We start from the raw sequence: 27,943 nt of genomic DNA, 5'->3' as shown, positions 1-27,943 counted from the left end.
TAGAAAATCTATTTTTGTGAAACAAGAATAAACTCTAGAAAATCTTACTCTCGAAAACAGAGGAAATATTATTTTATTGTTTTATGAAAATCTATATTATTAAAGCAAAATCCCTAATATAATTGTTCCCTTAGTTTTAGAGTTATTTACAAGAGAATGTCATTCCTAAATTTATATATATATTTATATATATATATATATCTTAACCAATTAATATCAACCAATTAATTTAGAAAATATTTCAAAACTTAAAAACCAATTAAATTAATTAAATTCTCTCTCTCTTTTATTATTGTCTTTTTAAAACGTACCACTATATTTATTATCCTAAAATTTATTTACAGCATTTTTTAAAAAAAACTTATTCACTATAACTTTTTATATAATATTGCTTTTCAATTTTAAGTTTTTGATAACACTAAACTAAACATTATATATTTTTATTAAAAAATATTAAGTTTAAAATGTTTGAAAATGAAAATTTAGTATTTATAAATATGTAAAAAAATACCAGAATATGTAAAAACAATACCTCAATTAAAAAATCTATTAATTTTTATAAAATCCTTTAACTAAACACATCAAGAAAATTTTGGGTAATTTGTGAGAATAAAATTATATTTGAAGAAAAATATTTTCAAAAACATTTTTATCATTAAAAACTATATATATGTTTAAGATATTAAAAATCATTTTAAATTAATAGAAGACGGATCTAAATACACAAATTATACTATTTTGATTCTTATATATGTATATTTATATATAACTTTATATATATATATATAGAAAATTTATAATATACACAAATTATATATGTTAACATATACTATATACATGTTATATATGAATTGTCGGGTTTTTTGTTCAACCATGGATCTGGACCGTATATGTAAATATTGCTTGAAACTCACAACTTCTTTTTTTTTGTATAAAACATTATAAATTCATGCATATTTTATCAAAATTATCAGAATAAAATATCCGCGCGAATCAAAATCTAGTATCATATTATATTTCAAGTTCGCCTAATTTAGGACTAAATTTTTTTTATCACAAAAATATTAACTAGTATTTTTTTATTGTATTATAAAGTTTCTATTATATAGTTTCCATCGTATTATAGAAACCAGGTAAAACACAGAACAATTTGAGACGTAGGCAAAACTATTGTCCAGCGGCAAACTCTTCGTCATCTTTAAAAGATGGTCTCCATTTACGGCTCTGAAAATCGTTCCTTTCGACTATTGTCTCTGACTTACGCTTCTCATCTTCACCACTCAATTTTTCATCAATGAGATACATCAACTCCTTCAGCCCGACTCCTGTCAATGCAGAAACTCTGACATCAGGTCCACTCTTCTGTGCAGCATCTACTTTAGCCTCTTCCGGAACTTTCCATAACTCAGAGTCGCTGACATTTTCATCTTCAGACAGTAGCCACTCATCAGAGTCATCTTCTTGGTTTTGGATTTGGTCTTCATCGACAGTTGCTTCAGAAGATGCTTCCGAAGTTTCTTCAACTATTGAATCTTCGCTTAACTCAGCTTCTTCTTCTTCTTCTTCTCCTTCTCCCTTACCATCATCTAGATAATGCATGTCTTCCTCTTCCTCTTCTTCTTCTTCATAATCAATCTAACAAAAAAATCCGCGTGTGAAAAATGTCGGTTGCTTCCTTACTTAAGAAGTTAAGATGGATGGTTTATTGAAAAAAAAAGTTCGTACTTTATTCCAGACTTCAATCATATTCTTAAGCTTCTCTTCTGGTACTCCAATTTGATTAAGGACATGAAACACCGTTGAACGATGCTCCTCGATATTTGGAGCTGTTGAATCAACTACATGCTGCAAGGAACAAATGTTCATTAAGGCCAAGATTTCTACCGTCCTCCACTTTTAAATGTAATTCAAGACCATATTTATTTAACAAGTTCTTACCAGAAGTAGATCAGCTTCTACAACTTCTTCCAGAGTCGACTGAAATGCTTCCACCAACTACGAAAAAAAAAACCACGAGCCAAGAAAAGAGAAGTTAAAAATACTCTAAACTGAAAGATAGAATTTAAGTATGTATCTATGTATTACCTGTATAGGCAAATCCGATATGAATCCAACAGTGTCACTAAAAAGCACTTTCCTTCTGAATAATATCAGCTCATACGTTTCAGTAGTAGTTCAAGTATTACCGTAAAGACAAGATCCTTGACGCATATCAACCAACTTACCCAGAAGGAAGGATGGCATTCTTGAGTGTCGGATCTAAAGTGGCAAACAATCTGCAGAAGCCAGACCAAACATTAAAAGCTAAAGTTTCAGTTTCAAAAAATAATTTCAAAGCAATTTATATTATACCGCTCATTGCAGTAGAGAGCAGTCCTTGTTAAAGCACTTGTCAATGTTGATTTTCCCTAACAAGCAAAAGAAAAAAAGAGGAAGTAGGTTAGTAACAGTTAGGTTGTGGCTGAGATTCCTTGGGGAGACAAAACTCAAACACTCACAGCATTTGTGTAGCCAACGACAGCAATGGTGGCTAAACTTTTACCCGCTAAACCACTTTGTCTCTTACGTGCAGCACGTTGCAATAGCCGTGTTCGTTGGGCTTCTTTAATTTGGGATAACAAGCGAAGCCTCCGGTCTGCTATTCTGGTAGATCAAAGATTATGTGAGGACCATAAATGTAAGAACAGAGAGCCATGAACATTATAAATGTAATATGCGTTCGGTTAACCTTCGGCGTTGGAGCTGAAGCTCAGTTTCTCCTGCACCACCGACGAAACCAGTTCCCTTACTTGCCGCTCTCCTGCAGAATGATTTCATAAAAAAAAAAATCCCATCAACGTACCAACAATAATAAAAGAAAAGCAGAGGGGATACACAAAATAGCAAGTTAAAAAAACTCACCCTCGTGCACTAACAACTTCAGCTTCTCCAAACTGCCCAAAAGTCTGACGTCCATCAGTGCCACGAACTCGAACCAGCCTGCTCTTTTTGTACATCAGAGCTGCTAACTCAGCCTGTGAATGGACGAACAAAATAGTTGTTAATCAAACTATCCTAGTATGTAAAAAGAAGGATCTTTATTGTCACAAGTACCTGGAGTTTTGCTTCCTTGGTATGCGCATGAGCGTTGAATATTTCTATAATAAGGCCTACACGATCTAGTACTGGTTTTCCCCATATTCTCTGAAGAATCAAATACAAAGAAACAACAATTAGCTTGAACTGGAGGAAAACAAACAAAGAAAAACTTGAGGTCTTGTGGGGTTACCTCCAAGTTCCGTTGCTGAATTGCTGACAAAATGGCGTTAATGAAAACGGCATCAACTTCTTCCTGAGCATCAAGAGATTGTAACAACATGATCCAACTTTTCATTACATAAAAGCAATAAAACAGAGACTGATAACAATTGAGATATTTAGCTGATTGCCTTGGAATCTTCAGCATTAAGATGGCATTGGATGTTGTCTACAGTCCCACGCCCGAAATAAGTATCTAACAATTGAAAACCACATTACTCATCAGTCTCACAGGAAAATCATCGAACACTTGGAAGGCATTATTCTTGAAACGGACCTACGCGAGGTTTAGACGACCTGGCAATAGGGTTTTGGACAACAACGTGAGAAGGCAGTTCCTTGTCGAAGAAATCAGATTCGAAGTAGCCATATCTCTGTTCTTCAAGCGAATTCGCGAGGCAGAGCGCTTCGTTAAGCTTGGCCTGAAGAAACTTAGGCGGAGTTAGACGAGGCTGGACAAGGAAGAGCTTGGGTGTGCTCGACGGGTCTTTCGGGTACAGCAAAACGGATTCTTTTAGAGCCGCCGGTGCTTCTTCTTCGGTAGCCTTAGGCGCATGTCGCTTCGAAGAAAATGGAGAAGAGAGGGCACGAATGGTAGAAGGAGGTGAAAATGGAGAAGACGATATTTGCGCTTTGGATCTGAGATGGTCCCGAGCGAGAGACAGTGTCCTCAACATCAAGAGACGATCCGAACGACGATACTCTCTGCGTTAACTGGAGAAGGTATGGTATTAGATAGAGAGAGAGAGAATAAGTTAAAAGAGGGGATTTGAAGCTTTTGATATTTCAGTCGCTTAACGAATTCAAAACAGACTAGACCTTACAGTGTTCTGTCTTGATTCAGAAGTATCAAAAATCCGATCGTCGCCGGGACAGAACAGTGCTCCTCTTCTCTTCTCGTCTGCCGGGTATTTGGTTTGTTTATTTCGGTTTTTTATTCATTTAAAAACCTAAAATTCCGGTTTACTCGTTACACATAATTGGTTCGGTATAAACCTACCGGACCGGGATATACACTTATTTCGGTTTGGCTATGAATTAGTCATCTCAGGTTAGTTTATAACTTTATATACTTCATGGCATGAAGTTCATGCCCAGCTTGCGGGTTTGGTTAGTTTGGTTCAGGTTATTCAATTAATTCGATTTAGCATTTGGTTAGTTTGTTAAAAAAGAATTTATCAAACTAACAGAAGTTTTTGGTTTCAGTTTAATCTCGATTAAAATTATAAGAAATTTTTGATTATTTTGGTTCAAATATTGGTAAGTTCAGTTCATAATTTTTGGTTAAAATCAGTATGATTTGGTTAGAATTTTTAGGGAAATGAAAACCTAAACTAACCGATTTACAAACCAAACTAAACATTTGTAATCTACCAAGCTCACACTTGAAACCAAAAATTTGGTTCGGGTCGAAATCCCAGCCCAACCTCCTCCGACAGTGCAATCAAACCGAAAAACAGAGCTGTCTCAAGTTTAAGGAGAAAGTGACTTTGCAACTTTATATCTTAGCAAAGAGACCAAAACAAGGACAAAATAAAAAAGTAATGTAATGAACCAAAGCACAAAAACATGAACAGCGTTTAAAAACTTGAGGTAATAATGTCAAAATGCTTTAGCTCTACTTCGTTCACCTCCCCACTTATGCTTATTACGATCATCTGTTCCTTTCTTCTTCCCTTCTTTATTCCCCTTAGGTTTAGCTTTCTCAATCAAATCCTCCTCACCTCTCCTCTTATACATCTTAAAACTCATCTCTCTCTCACTCGCCATCTTCATCACCTTCTCTGTTATCTCTCCAGCGATCGTCCTATTGTACAGTTTATTCAATCCTTTCATAAGCTTCACATAAGTATCAGGCTGCGGCATCAAGTCCATCTCCATCATATCCAGACAATACGAACACGCCTCCTTCACGTGACCTCTCGCCAACAAAGCATGGATCCATATTGTCCACGCTGCTACATTCAGCTCACAAGAAGAGCCTTTGTTCGATATGCAACTCCAAACATCTTTCGCCATTTCCACCCTATCATCTCTAACAAGAGTGTTCAGCAGTGTCTTCAATGTTCCATATTGAGGCGCAGAGAATATCCCTCGGCTTACCATTTCCTTGAAGTGATCGCATGCTTCAACTAGATAACCTTGGCTTGTAAACCCGTTGATCATAATAACAAAGGTATCAGCTCCAGGGCTTAAACCATTAGTAGCTTCCATTTCACTCCATAACCTAACAGCTTCTTTCACTTCTCCTAACTTACACGCCAATCTGATCACTACATTGTAGATAAGAAGATCAGGATGACAACCTCTCTCCTTCATCTTCTCAATCAACTCCAAACACTCTTCAAACTGTTCCTTCTTCTCATGAGCCACCATTATCTGCATATACGTTACCTGCGACGGCACAACTCCTTTCTTCCTCATATCAGCTAAAACACTATAACCCTTATCAATCATCCCCCACTTACAAAACCCACTAATCAACGCGGTGTAAGTCACTATATCAGCCTCACAACCAAACCTCTCCATCTCAACAAAAACCCTCATAGCCTCATCCATCCTCTTCTCCATCTTACACAAGGCCTGGATCAAAACCGTGTAACAATTCGCATTCGGCTCAAACCCTCTCCTCCTCATATCCTTCATAAGATCATACGCATCCGCCATTTTACCAGCGTGAGCATAGCCGCTAAGCAAGTTAGTGAAAACAACAATGTCAGGCTCAAGGCCTGCTTCCTTCATCTGAACCAAAACATTCTTAGCTTCAATCAACTTCCCTTCCCTACACCAACCGTACAGCAAGGAAGTGAAACACCGTAGATTCGGAGGAAACCTCTCTCTCATGTCCTCCAAAAGCGTCGAAGCATCCTTGACACAACCGTTCTTGCACAACGCGTCTACCAAGCTTCCGAAAACAAACTCGTCAGGCTCGATCCCGTACTTTGGCATTTCGTCGAGCACCTCGACCGCTTTCTTGGCCATGTTAGCAGAAGCAAACCTCCGCATCAGTACAACGAAGAGCTCCGCCTCAATCAAGTGAGGATTCTGGTTCTTCATCTCTTCGAGCAAAGCCCAGACAGCTCCGAACTGACGCATTTTACTGAGAATCTTCACCATCGATTTGCAGACTTGGTAGCTGTGGCGATAGCTAGGTTGGTTCGATGCCCAGAGGAAGAATCTGTAACCTAGATTGCCAGCATCGCCGCAACGATCCAGCACTTGGACGATTAGCCCGGGTTGAAGATCGATACTTGATTCGTTGAGAGCAAGCTCCAACTTCGGAACCCTAGAATGGTAGTTTCGTAATATTCTGTATATCTTCTCCACGAGTTCATCTTCCTGCTTACGCTCGTATCCAGACCCGTTAACTATCTCGGTTGACTCCACGGAGTCATGTCTGGAAATGTGAAACCTTTTGGTGATGAGATCGATTCGAGAAGATGGTAAGAGAAGACGGCGTTTGCTGAGGCAAAGATCGAGTATGGTTGAGAACCTACGCATTTCTCTCTTTCTCACTCTAAACTATGTCGTTTCCGTCTTATACACGAAACCTCAACTAACTGCTTTGGTTAATCTCAACCGCCGGATAACTGGGTATGCATCTGAGCTGTTTAATCAAATGCCATGAGGTTGCGGTTTTTAATGTTACGAGTGTCGAGTTGTCTCTAGAAATGCATAAGTTGGTTTTTGAGTTTTTTTTTTTTTTTTGCTAATCGAGTATCTTGATCCCACCAAAGTGGTCCAGACTAGAGACCGAAGTGAGCATGGACGCTGCCAGGGCGTCACCATGTGGCTCACCGTGTAACGGTCTTCGGTCTCGGATGCTGCAGCCCATATGTAAATTCCGCAGTGGCCAAGGTTCGAACCCAGGGGCGGGTACTCCAGCTGGAGCTCCTATACCACTAGACCTGGTTTTTGAGTTTAGACATAGACAAGTTTGGATTCGTTAGTATGTGCTATGGCTATTTGGATTAAGGTAAGCAGGTGCACTAGCTTGCTATAATAGCTGGATATATTTGGTTGCATCATCTGTTGTGAAATGCCTCACTACAATGTATTTCAGTTGCCAAGTGGTTAAGTCTGGTCTTTGAAGAAGCTTATGTCGCAGTCAGTTACTTATAAAAGACAAGTATCTTTGTCGGCATTTTGATAAATGCTAGAAGCTGCTAGTCTGAGACCAACTGATCTAACCTTTGTTAGCGTTATGACTTCGTAATCATGTGGCGCTATGGGACACAAAGTGAATGGAGTAGTCATCAAGACAGGGTATGAAGATTTGAAAAAGATTCTTAAGCTTTGATAGAACTCTAAATGCAATTCACTGTATCAAATTGAAAATAAACGTGTTAGACCACCACTAAACAAAACCTTCGAACTCGACCAGAAGGTAAGAATCGCGATGACGCGGCACCTCCATTAAAAGATACGCCACATGGATCCTTAATTCAAACCTGATTGGCTGCTCTTACGTTGAAGCAAGCCACCTAAACCCCCAAAACATCTCCCACTTATCTCTATTTAAGACACACGCGCGAGTGAACTCTCTCTCTCTCTCTCTCTCTCTCTCTCTCTCTCTCTCTCTCTCTCTCTCTCTCTCTCTCTCTGTGTGTGTTTGGTTTGGTTACCGGAGAACTTCGTTGATCTTCCCTTGAGTTTAATTGGACTTCGAGGGTAAAAGGGGAGAAGATCGTCGTAACTCTCGGATGTCGATTAGAGGAGGACTCGTTGCTTTCTCGCCGATTTTGGCGGCGTTGTTGTTTATGCTGACGGTTAATCACGGCGAAGCGATATGGTTGACGATCCCGCCGACGGGAGGGACGAAGTGCGTCTCGGAGGAGATACAAAGCAACGTTGTCGTCTTGGCTGATTACTACGTCGTCGATGAGCATAGTCCTGAAAACACACCGGCTATTTCTTCTAAGGTGCGGCTCCGATTCTGCTTTTGTTGAGATTAGTTCGGTTCAATGTCGCCGGTTTAAATTTTCGATTTCAGGTTCTGATTTTGTTAATTCGGTTTTGGTGTAACGAATCAAGCTTATGTGTGTTAGATTGGGTGTAAAGTTGTGGACTTTATATTTGAATGTGTTCATCAATGTTGTCTTGTTGTTGAGAGATCAATCAAAGTTTTGACCTTTTTGTTTGAATTCATTACAGTAGATCCATAAGCGCAACGGATTTGATCCAATTTTAGTGTTTAGTGTTTTCAAGTTGTAAAGATGCAAACTTTGTTTAAGTTTTTTTTTTGATTTTAATGTGAGTGTTACATTTGTATAGGAAACATCTCCTTATGGGAACAATCTGTATCACCAAGACAATGTAACGCATGGTTAGTTTGCATTCACAACTCAAGAAACCGGGAACTACTTGGCATGTTTATGGGTTGATTCCACTCATCATCCGCAAGCTAATCCACTAACCCTTGGGATTGATTGGAAGATTGGTATTGCGGCCAAAGATTGGGACTTTGTTGCTAAAAGGAAAAAATCTAGGCAAGTCACATCTCTTTGTATATTTTTTTAATTATCTTTCTCTCTTCTTCTTTCTGATGTGATAACTAACTCCATTGTTATGAATGCGTATATATTTTTGCAGGGTGTTGAGCTTCAGTTGAGGAGACTTGACGGGTTAATGCAGTCCATTCGTGAGAACATCAAATATATAAAAGACAGGTACATCTCCTTTTTCCCTCATACTTTATCTCTTGAAGTTATGATTGTTGTTGAAAAAAAAAATTGGACACAGGGAAGCGGAGATGAGAGAAGTGAGTGAGACAACCAGCTCAATAGTGGCTTAGTTCAGTATAATGCCATTTGGGGTTTGCCTTTGCGTTGCGGGTTCACAGATATGGTACCTGAAGCTATATTTTCACAAGAAGAAACTCATTTAAAGACTTGGCCTGAAGGACTTACTATATAGAGTGACACATCCCCCACCTCGAAAAGAGGGGATAAGCAGAATCAATTGGTTTTAAATGGAAGAACACATTTTCTTTTCTTTTCTTTTATTTTTGTGGAACGTTATATCGGTAGTTGAGTTTGTGCACAGATCACTTTGTGTTTTGATTGATCCATGTTGGAGTAGGAAAACAGAGTTATGTGACAATGTACCAAGGCAATTAACCTAGTATCCAAAAATATGAAATGCATACGAATTTATAAATATCATCATGGTACTAATATGACAAGATTAAAATATAATTGGGTGACGTACACTTGCAGAAGACAGCCAGATTGTCATGAGGACAAAAGCTTAGTATATGTCATGTTCTTTCCTTTCATGTGAAGAAACAGTTGGACGTCAGATCAGATCAAATATATATTATTCATTTTTTATTAATAATGATGAATCAGCCATTTGGTAGGTCATCTAAAGAACTCATTAGTAGATTATAGACAATTTGGAAAATAAAACGATTACGAATGAATTTTCAATTTTCTCGTCGTGGAAAAACTTGTATAGTCGTCTCCCAAACAAACTAAACAAACTAAGTTATTGGATATCTTGGGAGAATCTAAACAAACTAAAAATTTGAGAGGCTTAAAATTTAGAGATGTGCAAACTTTTAATCATGCGCTACTGGAAAAAATTGTATGGAGAATAACAACAAATCCTAGTTTCCTCCTATCAGATATCTTGATTGAGAAATACCGTCACAATGCTTCTTTAATGACAACACCGCTACCATCTTCTTTCTCTCATGGTTGGAAATAAATTCTTAACGGGCGAAACTTACTGATTAAACATCTTGACAAAACCATAGATAACAGTAACACCACAAAAGTCTGGAATGACTCTTGGATCCAACCTATGAGCAATCTCCGCATTGCTGACCACCTGCAGAGGAACATCAAGATTTGTTAGTGGCAGACCTCCTATCTCGAGAAACAAAAAAGTGGAATGTTGTAACGATAAACAATCTGCTCCTCGAACCTATTAACTACATCCTCTGCCTACGACCAAGCATTCTTGATGCGGAGGACAAAGAATGCTCTAAAGCTGAAGGTGTTTTTGTATCAACAAGAAAAACTAAGAATGTATCTACGTCTGATACAAAGCCAGAGGTTAAGAGGATGCTAGGAATGCAATAAATGGAAAGATTGCAGTGAAACCTGCAACTGATGTGAAGAATGTGACTGCTACGCGTACTACTACGAGTACTGCTACGGCGACTGCTCCGGCAACTGCTACGGCGACTGCTCCAGAGATAATTTCTGGGTTGAAGAGTGCATCTTCACGAAAATTTCGGCCGGTTTGTCATCACTGTGGTGTTGTTGGATATATTAGGCTAAGGTGTTTCAAGTTATTGAGGAGAAGAACCAGATGGATCAAGCTTATGGTATGAGGTATCATGATCCTATATGTTATTTTTGTGGAGTTCAAGGGCATATACGATGTGACTGTTTCAGGTCTGTTCAAGGAGCTAATCATGGAGGCTTTGGGCTCAACAATATGTGGTCTAGGAGATTTAATCACTATGGAGATGGTGGAATGGGATTTCCTCCTCACTTTGGAGGATATGGATCTTCATATTAGTTTTTGACCATGATATGATTCATAGGGGGAGACTGAAGACGTGGTTTTCTATCTAGAGATAATGAGTTCACATGCATAGTCAAAAAGGGGGAGATTGAAGATGTATATTTTGTATCAGTTCGTGAAGTACTACATGAGGTAGTACATGCGTGTGTCATGAAGATGAGCTTGGTTGGAGTTCGTGTTGTGTGATGTTTGTGGGCTTGTTAAGCTTGGAGAAGAAGCAATATATTAATTGGGAGATTTACATTAAGTGTAAAGGATACTACTTGAAGAGGAAAAGACAAGAGCGTTATTCCTTAGGAGAAAAATGAAAGTTGCTTAAGTTATTTTTAGAAGAATTTGAAGAGTAAGTTCTGGTTATGTATATATAGAGGACGTGTCTCTATGAAGAGAGTTGTCTCTGCTAAAAAAAAAGAAAGTCGAGACATCATTGTTTGGTGCTTGTGTGATCAAGCCTTTGGTGTCACTGTTCTGCATTAGGTGATGAAGTAGTTGTTGGAAGATTGAAGCCTAGACTCAGGGAGAGTTTAACTCGGGATCGGGGTGATTCTAATAAACAAAAATCTAGAATTTAGGTTGAGCTTTAGCTTAGGATTAGGATAATCCTAAAAGATTTTTATAATAGAAAAGATTGGTGTATAACTTTCTTGTTCTAATGAATTCGAAAAGAGAAATACTTGTGTCTTGTTTATTTTTTCATTTTACTCTGACCTCACCGCACTAACATATCCCACGGTGATGCAGCATCGGCAAACACTGGATCCCGGGAACACTTATGTTGTTGAGAAGAACTTTTGGTTGGGCCGGTTTATTGATTCTACAAGTGAGTAGTAGCAACTAGTTACAACTTCCGGTTTATTCATGAATCGTAGAGAAAACATCTAACGATGGTCTTATCACGTTTTAAAAACGCAGTTGTTTACGCTTAAGAAGTACCCAGTTGAACTGTCTTTAACAGCGTTAATATGTTTAATGGGAACGTTAGAAGGAACCGCCGTCTTATTGTTAACGGTACGTGATCTGAGCGCTTGGAAAATCGGCTTCGACTCCAATCTCTTCGCTGCTGCTTACTCTGTAAGTATATAGTACTAGGTGTCTTCCTGCACCATGTGCAGTAAAAAAATTTAAAATATTTTTAATAGATAAATATAAATTATATTTTAAAATAAAATTTTATTAATATTGTAATTTTTCTTTTTCGTATCAATATTTTAATATAAATTTGATTTAATTAAACATAAAAGTTATATTTAAGAATATTCATGTATATATTTGAAATTATAATCTTAATCTATTTATTTTAATTAAATATATTAAATAAATTTGTAAAAGCTGCATAATTACCAAAAATTAAAATTAAAAAATATTTATAAAATTTATATATATATATAAGAAAATAATGATTTTACGATTAAATTTTCATAATTTTCTAAAAAATGTATACATTTTTGAAAATTTTAGTAATAAAATTCTATAATTTAAAAATATATAATTAAATTATATTTCGAAATTTATAATGTCATATTTGAATATATTTATTTTAATGATGATTTATGAGTTATTTCCATATTCTAAAATAATTTCCAAAAAAATATAAATTGATATTAAATGTAATATATGAGTTATTACACAATTTTAAAAAGTTTACCAAAAATATAAATTAACATTAAATGTCATTGTCCATGTCATATTAAGCTATAAGACATGTCATCAATTTCAGTAGCCATGTCATATTTGTTTTGTGAAATTGATTATAGAAAAGACATGTGGCAAAACCACTTCGCAGATATAATCTAGGGGATAAATTAACTTAATTTTGTAAGCATACATACTCTGATATTTTATGTTAATTAATTAACAAGATTAAATGGTGACTAGGGGGTGATATGTTCGGGAGTGGCGTATTACGTGCAAGGAGTAGTGATGAGAGAAAGAGGACCAGTTTTCGTTGCGACATTTAATCCTCTTTGTGTCGTTATAACTGCAGCTCTTGGTGTTGTTGTCTTGTCTGAAAGTATTCATCTCGGAAGGTGCTTTTCTCATTTATTTTTCTCTCTATAATATCAACAATATTCATAAAATTTCAGACGCAATTAATAATAAATTGTTATCTACTACTAAAAACTTTCAGTGTGATTGGGACGATATTTATAATCGCGGGCCTATAACGGTAAAGGCAAAGATAAGAGAATGACTGAAGATGACGAAATTAGCAAAAGGCTTCCGGTTAAGAGTCCGGTGGAGAACCGGAGATGAAAACAAAGCAAGGTCAGGAGACCAATAAGGCTACTGAACTTGAAATTTGAAGACACTTGCAAAGAGAATCTGTGGGTTTTTTCTCAATATTTAGTTTTATGTTTTGTTTCCTTTTCTTTTTAATTTGCATTCCGCTGGTTAGAAAAAGATTGTGGGAGATTAGGGGATGTAACTGATGAGATGAACTAAATCATCATCATATAGGTTTTAACTTGAACGTTTTTGTGAGATACTCAATTCAAAATAATCAATAGTCGCTCATCCAGAGTTTTAAATGCGCGGAAAATAAAACCAAAATGTTGTTGAATGACTTGAATCAATCAAGAAGAGAAAACAAAAGAGAACGAAGAAATGGAGATGAGAAATATGACAAAGAAGTGGCTAACAGAGGAGGCAGTGGCCATTGAGATGCTTCCAGCTGGACCATTAGCGGGGTTACCTGGGAAGGAACCACCGCCCGGAGGAATTATAGATGATCTTGGCGACGATGCTACGGATCCTGGTCCATCAAAATCCGGTGAAGGCGCTGGTGCATACATTATATCCTTAGGAAGAGTATCCGGTGGAGCTAGAAGCGGCGCAAATTGTTGCGGTCCTGCGTTATATTGCCAGTTACATTAGACTGAGAGAGCAACTGGTTTCCTTCTCAAAAGGAGATAAAGAGTTTAGAGAGAGAGTAACTTACCAGGACATCGTGGTTGAAGAGACCTAGATAGCCTGTAATTAACAAAAGAACAGATGGTAAAAATAGTACTAAATAGTGAGTAGTCTTGAGATGAAAAAAAAAGGCAATTTAACTAACTTACATGGTCAAGATAGTGCCGTTATCGAAACCATTGTAATCACAGCTTGTAACATTACAGCCAGCGCTACTCTGCTGCACCGTGATGTTACCGAGCATGAGATTGCTGCCCCTACACTGCATACTCGAGCAAGAGACTGCTAAAGAAGCAGGCTCACAATACAAACTACATCAATAAACAAACTGAGATTAGTCACATCACACAATTCAAAGACAAACTGATTATACTATTATTACCTGCGGCTCCCAAGTGCACAGCTGCATTGCACGCAATGACCTGCAGCTAGAGCGTAACTACCATTTGGAACAATCAATCCAAAATCCGAAGCATACTTGGGAAAGTTGGAAGCACAAGCTGAGAGGTAAAGAAGACACAGAATCCCAATTAGGCAACTAGTAAAACTAATAATAGAAACCCTTAGATATTCAGTAAAGGTGACTGACTGACTTTAGAGCTTCATCACCTGACAAAGGAACAGCGAGGATGTCACCGGAGCTAACATCAGGAGCTCCCATGGCATTCACATTCATCAAATCCGTAACAGTAGTCGAATACCTCCTAGCGATTCCCGCCAAGGTATCAACACCCCTCACGACGTACGACAGATAAACCGCCGGCAGAGAGTTATCAGTCCCGTTGAAGCAAGCGCAGGGGAGAGGGACGACGAGACTCGTCCCGACATCGAGCACCGACGGGTCGCTAACCGAGTTAGCCTCCTGGATCTGCTCTGCGGAGACAAGACCGCCGTAGACAGAGTCTGCGATGGACCCCAGCGTGTCGGAAGGTCGGGTTTTGTAACGGGTGGAGAGGGATTTTCTGATGCCGTCGACGCAGGAGCAGGTGAGTGGGATCTTGAGGAAGAGCTTTGAAGGGAGGATGTGGTTCTCGACGTCGGGGTAAGAGATGTCGATGGCGTTTGCGAGGAGGACTGAGATTGGGTCTACTTGGAAGAGGGAGGCGACTTCCGAGACCTTGAGGTCGGTGTAGAGTGTGTAGCCGAGTAAGGAGTTGCACGTGTCGTTGCTTGAGCATGGCTCGATTGTTGATTTAGATGTTGCTGTGAAGAAGAGTAAGCTCGAAGCTAGTATCAGAAACAAGATGTGATTTTCTGGGTTTCTCATACTTTCTTCTAGGGTTCTAGACTCTCTCTTACCGGAAACTTCTCACCGTACAATGGACAAGGTTCAGACAAACCGACGACTGGTCTGGAGACTTCAGGAGTTTACGGGTTTGATAGAGGAAGAATCTCTCTTTATCAGTGGGTTTCTTCTTCTTGAGGAGAGAGAGAAGAAAAGTTGAAAACTTTATTTGAAAGGGAGGAGAGAGAGAGATGCGAGGGAGAAGCAGACAAGGGTGTTGTACAGAGTGAACACAGAACGGTAGCTTCGCGATGTCCGAGACAGACATTTGTTTATGTTTGTGACTGATTTGCCCTTTCTTCGTAAACTCGTTTGACCGGTTTAAGACAACCGTTGGCGTGGTATTTGTGAAAAACCGGAAGAAGGGTATGGAGGTAACTTGACATGAACTGAGGCCCACTCAGAAAAGCCCATTTTACTTTTTAGAGACCGATAAAGCAAATAATTTTTTAATGAGAAATTTTTGGATTCATCAGCGAAATAACTATAGGTTCACCGACCAATGAAAATTGGTTATTTTATATACATATTTTTTTTAAAAGAAAATAAAATATTTACAAATTATTTTTTTAATAAAAAGATAAAAATAAATAAATAATAAATAAATATAATAGCAATAAAAAACAAATTTTTTTTTAATATTGTTAAAGTCGTTCATACTAAATCTTATATCCTAAACCCTTGGATAAACCCTAAACCCTTAGGTAATATATAAAAAAAAGATAGTAGTAGCTATAAAAAAAAGATATTTTTAATGTTGTTAAAGTTGTTCATACTAAACCTTAAATTCTAAACCATAAATATTAAACCCTAAATTCTTGGATAAACCCTAAACCCTTGGGTAAAGAGATATTCCAAGGGTTATGAGTCTATCCATGGGTTTAGTATTTATCCAAGGGTTTAGAGTTTAGGGTTTACCTAAAAATTTAGGGTTTAATGTTTAGGATTTAGGGTTTAGTATTTAGTATGAACGATTTTAACAATATTAAAAAAATCATTTTTTATTGTTATTATACATTTTTATTTATTTTATATTCTCTTATTTAAAAAAATAAATTCTAAATATTTTGTTTCCTTTTTTGAAAAAAAATTATATATAAAATAGCCAATTTATAGGTTCCAAGAATTTTTCTTTTTTAATAGCATGTTACTTTGATTACTGAAGGAGCCGCGTTAAATATTATTTCCCTGAAATACAGTTTTAAGCTTTTCGTGACCACCTTATCATTATCATATGATCCTTTCTTACATTATTAACATAGTATACTTTGATCTTTCGACGTTCCCAAATTTTCTGTATCATATGGTAAAAATAGGGTGAAGGAGATTATCTGTCGGAAATTGGTTTGAATTGAGTTTTTGATTAGGCTGGTTCATTTATTTTTTATAGATTTGTTATGTGTTATGCCTAATGTTAGATAGAAATAAATGTTAGATAGAAGTAAAGTGAATCACTACAATATTTGAATACAAATGGGTCTGCTATGAGTTAGCACTGTGTTTTGACCTAAACAATTATTTTTTCTGTTTTGAAATTTTAAAATAGTAAATGAGAACAAATTCGTTTGCAATCATCTAGTAGATGTGTTGAGATGAACATCTTCCAAGAGTTTTAGAGTCTTCAACTCATGGTTCAGTATGATTATACCATGATTCAAACTATAAAAAGAATTGTATTGGAAAAAGAATAAACACATACATGAGATATTAATCGATACATAATGATAGGAAATGTAAATATGTGACATATACATAGAAAATATACAATTATATTATTTCCTATTAATTGTCACAGAACCATGTAAATGTTCTGCAGAATGCTTTTACTGGATCACAACCACCACCTGGTGGAACGATGTAACTCTTAATACCCACTTTAGTACATATTTTCTTGCATGGATTGTCACATGCTACTGGAGTCGCCTTCTTTGATGCTTTCATACATTGATTCACAATGCAGTTTTTTACACACCCTTCATCTAGCATTTTAGAATGAGAGACTTGTGCTGAAAAAGTTATTGTAAATAAGATTACAACAATCAATACACTAGCAATTTTCTTTGATGCTTGAATTGTCATATTGTAAGTATTGTGATTCTTACACCTTTCTAATGGTATATGTTTGTTTATTGTGATTTTGAAATAAGATGATTTGGTAAGAATGTTGAGTTGATGTATTTATATATGTTAGTGATATTAGTATTAATTAGCTGTTTTTAGAAGCTACTAGGATGTCAATTTGCTTTCTATTCTTTTTTTTTGGTAAATATGTTGAGGTATCTTATATTGTTTGGTCATCTTAACAACTATTTTTTTTATGAATAAATCATAACTAATTGTTAACACTAATAATATCAATTTACACGAGGCATTTCTAACTGGCAAATAATTGTCTTTAATTTATAACCAAGTATTCGAGAACTAGAAAGATATTTTCCAGAGGTGGCATCTTGACTATTGCTCTTTCTTTGTTGTTGGGTAAGTTATATTCATGAACCCCAAATGCTAACATTTGCATTCACAATATCCATACATTAAGAAAATATTTAGCATTCTAAGCCAAAAATTAGTCTTTAGGGAAACCAAAAGTTCCTTGCATCTTCTAGATTTTGATGGATGCCCATTATGCTAAGCTACTAACTGACTGGAATTGGTATAACTATCAAAGTTGAGTTCTGCAAGTAGAAAACCCTACAATCCAAATGAAACAGTCTTACATTGCACTGTTCAGGTTAGAGCCCAATAAATGTTTAGATATTGATCACACAATTGGTACATCCTTGCGATTCCAGCCAAAGTATCAACATCACACACAACATACGGCAAATAGACCGCCGGCAGAGAATTATCGGTACCATTGAAGCAAGCGTAATGCAGAAGGATATCAAGACTCGTCCCTACATCAAGCTTTTCTTGACCACCGTATCAAGGCAGGAAAAAAGGAAAATCATTTCTTATATTACTAACTAACGTTGTGTACTTTGGTCTTTCAAAGATTTCCAAATTTGTTATATCATATGCTAGAATAAAGGAGACAAGCCAGTGTCGGTAGTCGAAGGAATATCTGCCAGAAATTGGATTGAATAAAGTTTTTGAGAAGGCTTATTATTTTAATTCCCGATAGATTTACCATGTGTTACGCCTAATATTAGATAGAACACACTACCATAAATTGAATACCAATCGGCATGCTATGAGTTAGCTTAATGAGGATATATAATTTAATAGGTTTCTATAGGTTGCAATTTATGGCAATGTATTGATCTAAACAACTATTTGATGAGTTGATTTTTGAAATATTGATGGAGAACCCCTATTCATTACAATCAGCTAGATGTGTTGGTTGCATGAACAACTTCTAAGAGCTTAGGTCTTCAACTAATCGTTCAGTGTGATTATACCATGATTCAAAATATTAGGTTTTTTTTTGTTTGGGAAGAAAAATAAACACATACATGAGATATTAATCGATATTTGATATGAAAATGTAAATATATGACATATACATAGAAATTATACAATCATGTACTTCTCTATTAATTGTTGCAGAACCATTTAAATGTTATGCAAAATGTTTTTATTGGATCACGACCACCGCCTCGTGGAACGATGTAACTATTAATACCCGTTGTAGTACATATTGTCTTGCATGGATTGTCACATGTTGTTGGAGTCGCCTTCTTTGATGCTTTCATGCATTGATTCACAATACAATTTTTTACACATCCTACATCTATCGTTTTAGAATGAGAGACTTGTGCTGAAAAAATTATTGTAAATAAAATTACAATAATCAAAACACTAGCAACTTTCTTTGACACTTGAATTGCCATATTGTAAGTATTGTGATTCTTGCCCCTTTCTAATGGTGTATGTTTGTTTATTGTGATTTCGAAATAAGATGATTTGGTGAGAATGTTGAGTTGATGTAGATGTATTTATATATGTATATAGTATAAATTGTATTAGCTGATTTTAGGAGTTATTAGGATGTAAATTTGTTTATTGTTCCTTTTTGGGTAAATATATTGAGGTATGTTATACTGTTTGTTTTCTAAGTCTTAACAACTATTTTCTAAAAATAAATCATAACTAATTGTTCATGTTAAAAATATCAGTCAACATGAGGCATATCTAAGTGGCAAATGGTTGTCTTTAATTTGTAACCAAGAGCTGGAAATATATTGTCCAGAGCTGGCATCTTGATTGTTACTCTTTCTTCGTTTTGGTTTATATAAGCTATTTTATTCCTCAACCTCAAATGTTCCATATTTGCATTCACAATTTTTTTTTTTAAAAAATATATCCATAATACATTAAGCAAATAATTAGCATTCTCTAACCAAAAAATAGTCTTTAAGGAAACCATAAGTTCTTTGCATCTTCTAGAATTTGATGGATGCCCATTATTGACTAAGCTACTAACTGTGTCTGTGAGAAAAGTCTACAATCAAAATGATGTTGTCTCACGCTGCCTTTTTCAGGTGAGATCCCTCTAAATATAAAATGCAGTCTCACGCTGCACTTTTCAGATGAGATCCCTCTAAATATTTAGATATTGATCACACAGAACTGGCCATAAAAGTCCAGCATAAGTTTGTGTAAAATGTTAATCGTTGGATGGAGATGTGCATGTGTATTCTAGATCTTGGACTGCGATATACATATCACTGAACAATGTATGAATGTGGAACTTGAGATCAGATTTATCTACATGCGTGTTAACACAATCTCCACTTCTCTCAGAGATGTATATTTGATCCCAAACAACTCTCTTCTCTGCGGCAGGGCCAGAGTGTTTGACATTTGTTATCTTATAAATATGTATTCTAGCCAAACTTTGTCCCTCAGTGACTAAAATGCAGAACATAAATGAAAAAAAAAAACAATCTCCAAATTTCATTATATAATTTTTTAATGTAAGTCTACAAATATAATCATAATATGTGCTTAGAGCACTATGAGGCTGTAATGAGGATATCTGATGTTAAATTATATGATCATCAAGAGCAATATCTGACACGCTTCATGACTAGCTTACCGATGCATCCATTTCTCTAAAACTTGTTTCAGCGACAATGGCAATGCGATGCTGCATCACTGAAGCACCATCGATATTCAATCTCGTAGCAGCAGAGACAACATCTCTCAGCGTGATAAAAAGGTAAGCCCTCTGAGAAGTCTCGGGATCTATGCCAAAGTAGGCCACAAATCAAATCCCGAATATCGGTGCATGATGGAAATGTAAGTTCTTGGAGCCCAAAGAGGCGTTTCTGAATTTATTTTCAGATTTGGGATCTCAGTGAAAACTGAAGCAGCTATGTGAAATTGGGATCTCGATGTCTTTGAAGAGACTTGGCTGGTTTAGGTAGCGTGAAGCAACTGATCGAGTTTGTGTCATATTTCGACGAGAAGATGCTACAAATATTCCCTCCGTTCCTTAATGATAGACTTTTTAGAAAAAAAGTTTGTTTCAGAAAGATGTATTTTTGTGTTTTCTATGAAAAATTGTAAACTTCAAGAAAATTAATTGACTTTATTGAATTACTATTGGTTAAAAGTTATTGAAAATTGAAAATTACATAAAACGATACATTTATTATGGTAGTTTAATGTGTTTTCTTAATATATGTGAAAATACTAAAAAGTCTATCTTTGTGGAACAGAGGGAGTATTATTTTAACTCAATTTTAAAATACCAATTTCTTTCTAACTGAACCGATGGGATTGCATCTGAACCAATCCTAGCTTGAAGAGTGAAAATGTAAAATACATCAATCATTTTGTTCACGGGATGTAATTTTCTTACTTGTGTTGTGTGTCAAACAAAAAGATAAAATAATATATTTTATTTCACGAGAAAAAAATGACACATGCATTCGTTATATATTGATTAACATAGTAAAATCAAATGTGACCAACAAACATACTTTTTCATACAAACTTAGAAATTGTAAAGATATGTGGTTTTCATAATTTGAATCAATGGCAACCGTCAGGTGCCATATAATCGTATATTATCCTGGTAAAACAACCGCCACCATCTTTTTGTGGAGGAACAAAGTATTCTTCATGATCGCCTAATTGTTTGTCACAAAACTTTTTGCAAACTTTTTCACACATAGCTATATCAGGCTTCTTGGCCACTTTCATGCATTGATTTGGAATACAATGCTTTACACACATTTCTATATTAGTTGAATGAGAAGTTTGTGCCAAAAACACCATAGCTATGATCATGAAAACACTGAATGTTGTTTTCATCGTTTGAATTCCCATAACGAATGTGTTTGGTTGCCACAAAAACTAAATGAATATTAAAGAGAGTTGGAATAGTGAAAAGGATAATTTGGTGAGTAATCTATTCTATTAAAACAGCAGTGTGACCCATTGATAAAAGTTTAGTCCAACTAATTATATAAATACTTTTAAATATATAAACTGCCGTTCATCTATATGTAACTACCCATTAATAATATAAATATTTTCTAATTTCTCTTGGGGAATTGCCAAAAATAACACTTTGAAGATACCACTTTTCACTTCTACCTTAATCAATTTTGCCATTAAAATTTTAATTGGCAAATGACTATTATGTCCCTAACTAATTAAATCAATTAGATATGTTATATCTTCTTCCTCGATGTGAGATCCGGCAAGCTCGGGCGAGCTCCGGCAAAGGATGATGATTGGAGATTTCTTTCGGTTCATACACAGACTGGAACCGCAGAAAGGTTTGCTAAAGTGAGTTGCTTTGAGAATCTGCTTGGCTCACCTACTTTCATGGATATAAGAAACGGACGGCTCAGATGCGTGGAGACTGGTCACGAAGTTGTAGCCGGAGACGAAGAAGCATACGCTCGTAACAAACGGTGTCGTCTTGGACTCATCGATCACGCTCTATCTCATGGGAAATCTCCTCTCACCATGTTCTCGCAGTGCCTAATTTCTCGGTTAGCCAAAAATTGAAACCTTTGTAGTTGATTGTGTTAGCTTAAGTTATCTATGGCTAAAGTATTTACCTTTCTTCTTGTTTTTTGGCTATGTTCTTAGTTCGAAGCTCGTGTGCAAGCTTATTGGGGATACTATGAACAAGAACGAGGAACATATGGGAAGAGATTTCTACACAGATTAGGTTAATGAACATGATATCAGATTCATTGACATCTTGTACTGATTCCAATTTTGTCTCGTGCTTGTTATTCCTGGCTTTTAATGTTTTGGTGTTGATGTATCTGATAGAGCAAGTGGAAAGAGGAGATGGAACAAGCGGAAAAACCGAGAAAATACAAGTAACCAACAAGCACAAACGCGTTAAGGAAGAAACTGACTCCAATGATTCAGAGTTTTGGATGCTTAAGTCAAGTTCTGGTTCAGAGTCAGAGCCAGAGCAGGAGAGTGATGAAGAAAACTGCAAAGGTACCTCTTTTTGTTTTTTTTTTGTTGGTTCTACTTTCATCTCTCTATCGAAACTTAAACTAGATTTGTGTCTGATCTTGGTACAGGTTCTCATTGTGATGCCAAAGAATATGAGGAGCTCTCAGAAAGGTAAATGTATACATTTACTCTTATTTCTGTGTATTTTTTACAAAAATTGCGGATTGGTTTTGATGTTCACCTCTAGTTGTTTTGTCTCTTCTACAGAACAAAGAGGATGTAAATAGAGATTGGACCAAGTCTGATCATTACGGCAGCGCCACTATGATCATGAGGCTCAAGGCTACTATTCAGTCTTTGGAAGGGCGGATGAGTTCTGTTACTGAGAAGAGTGCTAAGTATGCTCAGATTGCTGCTCAGGAAGTGCCCAAGAGTAATTACTGCCTTGGTGTTCCTCTCACTACTGAGTGATTTCAGAACTCTGAGTTACAGGGGAAGCTTAAGCTCTTTGTCCACTCTTATGATCAGTGAAGAGCTTAAGATGTATTTTCACTTCAAGCAGTTTACTTTCCATGATCTCAGAGGCGAACCTACTAAACCAAATAGGGTGTCACATGACACCCCTTAAATATGATAAATTTTGGAATTGTATGTAAAAACAGTAAAGAGTAAGTAGAATTTTCGGTTATAGCTGTACTCTAAACCCCCTAAAACCAAGGATCAATACCCACAATGACACCTATATATACTTTTTATTTTTGTAGTCAAAGGCTTGACCTAGGTTAAAACGTTCGCTGGGTCCGCCACTGCTTGATTTCAAGTTGGCTACTAGAAATTTCAGACCCGGAAGTCTTCTCGGAGAAATGGCTTTGGTTGCGTCTTTAAAGGATGGATGGAGGCAAACGGAACTGCTCCTGTTAAGCCTGTCACTGGCCTTACTGTCGCTGTCAAAACCTTGAATCTTGATGGCCTTCAGGGTCATAAAGAGTGGCTTGTATGATCCTTTATAAACACTTCTAAATTGATTTATAAACTCTTATAAATTGTGTAATGAAGATTATTAAATTTTTATAATCTTTTGAATAAACCCTTATAAATAGATTTATATTTCATATATATTTGATCAACTCTTATAAATATGTCCTAAACCCATCGACACAAATAAAAAAGCTCTTATAAACCCTTATAAGATGATACAAATCATTGCAAAATGATTTATGAATCCTATAATTACACATACAATAATGATGCTTTTGGTTAGAAAATGATTTTGTAAATAATTATAAATAATTTTCAAAAATTTATAGGAGAATTATAAACATTATAAATACTTTCATAAAGATTTACTTAAAATCTTTGTAAGAATTTATAAATGATCTATAAACTCTTCTAACTGATTTATAAATTGATTTATAAACTCTTATAAATTGTGTTATCAAGATTATTAAATTCTTATAATCTTTGGAATAAACCCTTATAAATATATTTATAAACTCTTATAAATAGATTTATCAACTCTTATAAATAGATTTATAAACTTGTAAATTAATTTATAAACACTTATAAATAAATGTATAAACTCTTATAAATAGCTTATAAGTTCTTGTAAATAGTTTTATAAACCCTTTTAAATAGTTTTATAAACCTTTATAAATAGTTATATAAGTATTTATATGTGTTTTATAAACTTTATAGATGGTTGATACAAGGTTTTATAAGCTCTTATAAAATTTATAAATGGTTCATAAATGATTATTCCCTTTAATTCCATATTCCTCATTTAGACCCATAATTTATATATATATTCTTATAGATGTTTTATTAACTCTTATAAGCAAGTTTATAATTTTGAAAAAAAAAATCACAGACCCTTATAAATGATTTATAAGCCTTTATTATATGTTTTAAGAGCCTTCATATATGAATTACCTTTTGAAATTATTCAAATCCTTGTAACTGATTGTATAAACGCTTATAAATAATTTTAAATATTCTTTTTTTTCAACAATTTTAAATATTCTTATAAATGATTTATAGACCCTTATAAAAAGTTTTAATATATTCTCATAAATGAATTATAACCCCTTAAAACTAGTTAATAATTTAGACAAAAGCTTTCTACAAATCCTTATAAATATTTTATAAAACCTTATAAATATTTTTATATATTCTTATAACTAATTTATAAACCTTTATAAATAGTTTATTTATATATATATATATATATATATATATTCTTAGAAATGATTTATAAACCCTTATAAATATTTTATAAGTATTTATAAAGATTTATAAATCTTCATAAATGATTTACAAAAATTTATAAATTATTTATATAATCCATATAAAGCCTTGTAGAAAACTAAGTTCAAGTTTTTTATACATATCCTTATAGACTATTTTTATAAACTCTTATAAATGAATTATACTTTAATAAGATTAAAAGAATTAGAAAGCTTTCCTGATATACTCGTTCTCTTTTTGATGAAACCAAATTTTATAAATAAAACTCAAGCTCTATCAATGAAGACATTGTTTAGCAAACATAATAACACAGCCAAAACGACGAAGAAAACTGATCCATCAAAGGCTAAGCAGATAACATAAACACAGATAAAGGCAAACAAAACACTTAAGCAACTTAAAATTGAAACATCATAAATGCTAATTGGTGAGATGAAGCCACGGGAATCAGAGGAGAGACTCGGTGAACGCTACCCAAACATGCTGCAGTAATAAAGGCATAAAGAGCAGCAAGAAACTTGGCTACAAAGGTGATCATACACCATTTTGATGAGCCTTGAAATTGTGAGGAAATCCTCAGCCACAAAGGGATGTGGAGTTGCAAGAACATTATAAGCATCAGAAGAGAGCACACTGGCAACAATTCTCTAGGCAAGTGCTATCCATTGGAATGTGATTAGCAACTATGTACAGATGACAAAATCAATGATGTTCTTTGCTGTATTTTTATTCTGAAATGGCAAGGAGAACATTATAATCAGCATCATAAGGCATATACTTGGATATTTCCTTCAATAATCAAGAACCAACAATCTATAGCAAGCTAAAGGCATCATACTAAACCATATGTCCAAGCACTACAAAATATTATCCAGTCTACCATTTCCTTGCTATCCTCTACCTTCAACATGATCATAAGGAACCTCATCAACTAAACGATCCCAATTCGAATACTAACACCAATAAAACCAACCAAATCACCCTAAGATACCTGAATCTTATCGGAAAGGTAAGAAGGATCCAGAAATTCGGAATCATTATCACTGCTACACCACGAATCACCACCGCTTCCACCACCTCCCGTCTCGAAAAAATCCGTAACCATAAGGCCTAGGTCACGTTCAACGTCGAGGCTAGAATCTCTCCCTCGTTCTTCCCACCACTCCTCTGCCGGAACAACCCTCAAGTCCATCCCCATCGTAACCTAAAGCAAATCAAGGGCATACATAGGAGATGACAGATCATACTCAAAGGAGACTGTCACAAGATTTGATTCCACCATGACAGATCCCAAATCCAGCGGATCTGGTGGTTCGGGAGGGTCTGGAGACATCAACCCAAGAGCAATACCACGTGCAACTGAGGGATTCTTCAAACTTAGGTGAACGCCATGGTTGAGCTGAGTTGTCTGAGTCGTCGGTGCAGAGGAAGAAAGCAGGAAGGACACCATCGGGATTTGCTGAAGACACGTCATCGGAAGGAGCTGGAGGGAGGATTCATCGGAGCTGAGAGATAAGAGGAGAGAGAACACTGTTCAGGAGGAAGGAGCAGCAGCGTCGCCTCTTGAATACGGCGACGGCGAGGCTCGATGAAGATGGCACCAAAGCTTGACGAAAAAGACGACAACGAGATTTTAAGATTGGGAAAATCAGAGATAGATTAAAAAGGTTAGTTTAGTCATTTTGCCGTTAATGATTTAGGTATTTATGAAAATGTCTCTAGATTGATGGTAAAATTGAATTATGGTATCAAACAAAGTGTAAAATTAAAATTTTCATATTTCTCTTTTAGTTGCAACATTTTTCGGAACTTCTCTCATACGTATAACGACAGTTACAAGATTTATTTGAACGAGTGAAAATAAATAACTACTATATGCTTGACTAACATATAATAAATGATGGTTACAACTAATGTGAAGTTATACGATAGTCATAGTAGAAGGCCACCATCAAGTTTCAGAGATTCATGGTATTTAATTAGTTATCATCGCAGAACACTACAATCAGTTCTTTTACTTATAATATTTAGTTCTTTGGTTCATATTTTTGGTTCTTTGGTTGCTCAGAACCTGTTGAAGCAAGGAGAGGAAAAGGAAATACTATAGCCAAGTATCACTAACTTCAAGCCTTTGCTTGAAAGTTACAAGCGCCAAGGAAGATATGCCATCTTATATGGCAATTGATAACGGGTCAGGTAGCAGTAACGAAGAATCTAGTAAGGCGTAATATGAGGTGCGATAATTATTGCCCAAGGTGTGGGGAAATAAAGGAATCTGTAACTCATGCAATATTTGAATGCCCTCCAGCCCTGCAAGTATGGTCTTTATCGGTAACTCCTACAAGTCCAGGTTTATTCCCAGTGGCAAGCGTTTACACAAACATGGACTATTTTTTCTGGAGGAAGAATAATATCATTGCACCAGACCAAGGCAGGGATCCTTATCCCTGGATAATATGGTATATTTGGAAGGCTCGCAATGATAAGCTTTTCAGGGGTATAGACAGAGACCTTTTGGAACTCGTTCGATACGCAGAGAGTGAATGTCAAGCCTGGTTTAACGCGAATGAGACGATACCGCCACACGTCCAGGCTACCAATAATGATGCAAACCAAGTCTTAAGCTTGGGTAATATCTGCCTACTAGATGGATCTTGGACAGCTTCTGACCGCTTTAGTGGATGTGGATGGGTCTGGATGGATAGTAGGGAGGACATACAACTTATGGGAACACGAAACTTCACTCGATGTGAATCAGCGCTGCATTCAGAGGTAGAAGCGCTGCGATGGGTGATGGAGAACATGCTTCAACACAAGCCGTGCCAGAGCTTTGGAACTGACTGCAAGGAGCAGATTGCAATGATAAATGAACCCCAGGAGTGGCCAAGATTTGCGACAGAGCTGGAGAAGATAGAGACGCTGCAGATTTGTTTTCCGGATTTCAAAATCACCCATGTACCACGAGTGCGCAATTAGCTTCCTGATTTTTTAGCTAAGACTGCTAGGAGCTTTCGTAGAGAGTTACTTTTCATTGGTTGTTCTATTCCGGTCTGGTTACCCAGACCACCTCAAGCTTGAGTAATAGAATGACCGTTCGACGTCAAAAAAAAAAAACAAAAACAAAAAACGACCAAATTTAAAATTGAGATCAATATATATGATTTAAGTACATTTTTAAAAATCAGTTAATATAATATGGTCACAATTAAAATAATTATGTATTTATTTAATAAAAATAAAATATTTGAAGTTAGTTAATATTTATATTATTTACTTTTATAGTTTATCAGG

At 35.8% G+C, this 27,943-nt stretch overlaps 3 protein-coding genes and 2 pseudogenes across 4 annotated transcripts; 2 read left to right on the top strand and 3 right to left on the bottom strand.

The window, feature by feature from the left end:
- Positions 1 to 1,026: 1,026 nt before the first annotated feature.
- On the bottom strand, positions 1,027 to 7,426 carry LOC103873029 (pentatricopeptide repeat-containing protein At3g49730). Of its 2 annotated transcripts, XM_009151458.3 has the most exons (14): positions 4,929 to 6,997; positions 3,575 to 4,000; positions 3,429 to 3,493; positions 3,269 to 3,331; positions 3,094 to 3,183; positions 2,902 to 3,014; positions 2,729 to 2,800; positions 2,499 to 2,643; positions 2,353 to 2,408; positions 2,226 to 2,276; positions 2,086 to 2,140; positions 1,939 to 1,995; positions 1,726 to 1,845; positions 1,027 to 1,635 (listed from the first exon to the last, which is right to left on the bottom strand). In XM_009151458.3, the coding sequence occupies exons 1-14, from the start codon at positions 6,796 to 6,798 to the stop codon at positions 1,168 to 1,170; spliced, it is 3,651 nt and encodes a 1,216-aa protein (XP_009149706.1). In that variant the 5' UTR covers positions 6,799 to 6,997; the 3' UTR covers positions 1,027 to 1,167. The 2 variants fall into 2 exon arrangements, with proteins under 2 accessions (XP_009149706.1, XP_033128976.1); XM_033273085.1 differs by lacking the exons at positions 1,027 to 1,635; positions 1,726 to 1,845; positions 1,939 to 1,995; ... (8 more) ...; positions 3,429 to 3,493; positions 3,575 to 4,000 and adding an exon at positions 7,209 to 7,426 and having other exon boundaries at positions 4,770 to 6,980.
- Positions 7,427 to 7,766: 340 nt separating this feature from the next.
- On the top strand, positions 7,767 to 9,456 carry LOC103873028 (annotated as a pseudogene).
- A 3,845-nt stretch (positions 9,457 to 13,301) lies between these two features.
- On the bottom strand, positions 13,302 to 15,259 carry LOC103873027 (lysM domain-containing GPI-anchored protein 1). The gene is made up of 5 exons (XM_009151457.3): positions 14,356 to 15,259; positions 14,129 to 14,246; positions 13,896 to 14,057; positions 13,775 to 13,806; positions 13,302 to 13,684 (listed from the first exon to the last, which is right to left on the bottom strand). Exons 1-5 carry the CDS (start codon positions 15,011 to 15,013, stop codon positions 13,410 to 13,412), a joined length of 1,245 nt encoding a protein of 414 aa, XP_009149705.1. The 5' UTR covers positions 15,014 to 15,259; the 3' UTR covers positions 13,302 to 13,409.
- Positions 15,010 to 21,005, bottom strand: LOC103873334. The gene has a single exon (XM_033273177.1). It carries the CDS (start codon positions 17,108 to 17,110, stop codon positions 16,814 to 16,816), a length of 297 nt encoding a protein of 98 aa, XP_033129068.1. The 5' UTR covers positions 17,111 to 21,005; the 3' UTR covers positions 15,010 to 16,813.
- On the top strand, positions 20,110 to 22,736 carry LOC103873026 (annotated as a pseudogene).
- The last annotated feature ends 5,207 nt before the right edge of the window (positions 22,737 to 27,943 follow it).

Source organism: Brassica rapa, chromosome A06 (assembly GCF_000309985.2).
Source record: "Brassica rapa cultivar Chiifu-401-42 chromosome A06, CAAS_Brap_v3.01, whole genome shotgun sequence".
NCBI lineage: Eukaryota > Viridiplantae > Streptophyta > Magnoliopsida > Brassicales > Brassicaceae > Brassica > Brassica rapa.
Note: the sequence above shows the minus strand (reverse complement) of the source record. Positions and strands in the feature narration are given on the sequence as shown.

Bases quoted from the DNA above. Each gene is read 5' to 3' on its own strand.
- LOC103873027 (XM_009151457.3), bottom strand. From the start codon at position 15,013: ATGAGAAACCCAGAAAATCACATCTTGTTTCTGATACTAGCTTCGAGC. The intron at 14,247-14,355 runs GTGATGAAGCTC...TTTACCTCTCAG, and splicing joins CCTCGCTGTTCCTTTGTCAG to CTTGTGCTTCCAACTTTCCC. The intron at 14,058-14,128 runs GTAATAATAGTA...TTATTGATGTAG, and splicing joins TGTGCACTTGGGAGCCGCAG to TTTGTATTGTGAGCCTGCTT.
- LOC103873029 (XM_009151458.3), bottom strand. From the start codon at position 6,798: ATGCGTAGGTTCTCAACCATACTCGATCTTTGCCTCAGCAAACGCCGT. The intron at 2,801-2,901 runs GTGAGTTTTTTT...ATCATTCTGCAG, and splicing joins GAAGTTGTTAGTGCACGAGG to GAGAGCGGCAAGTAAGGGAA. The intron at 2,644-2,728 runs GTTAACCGAACG...TTGATCTACCAG, and splicing joins CTTCAGCTCCAACGCCGAAG to AATAGCAGACCGGAGGCTTC.
- LOC103873334 (XM_033273177.1), bottom strand. From the start codon at position 17,110: ATGACAATTCAAGCATCAAAGAAAATTGCTAGTGTATTGATTGTTGTA.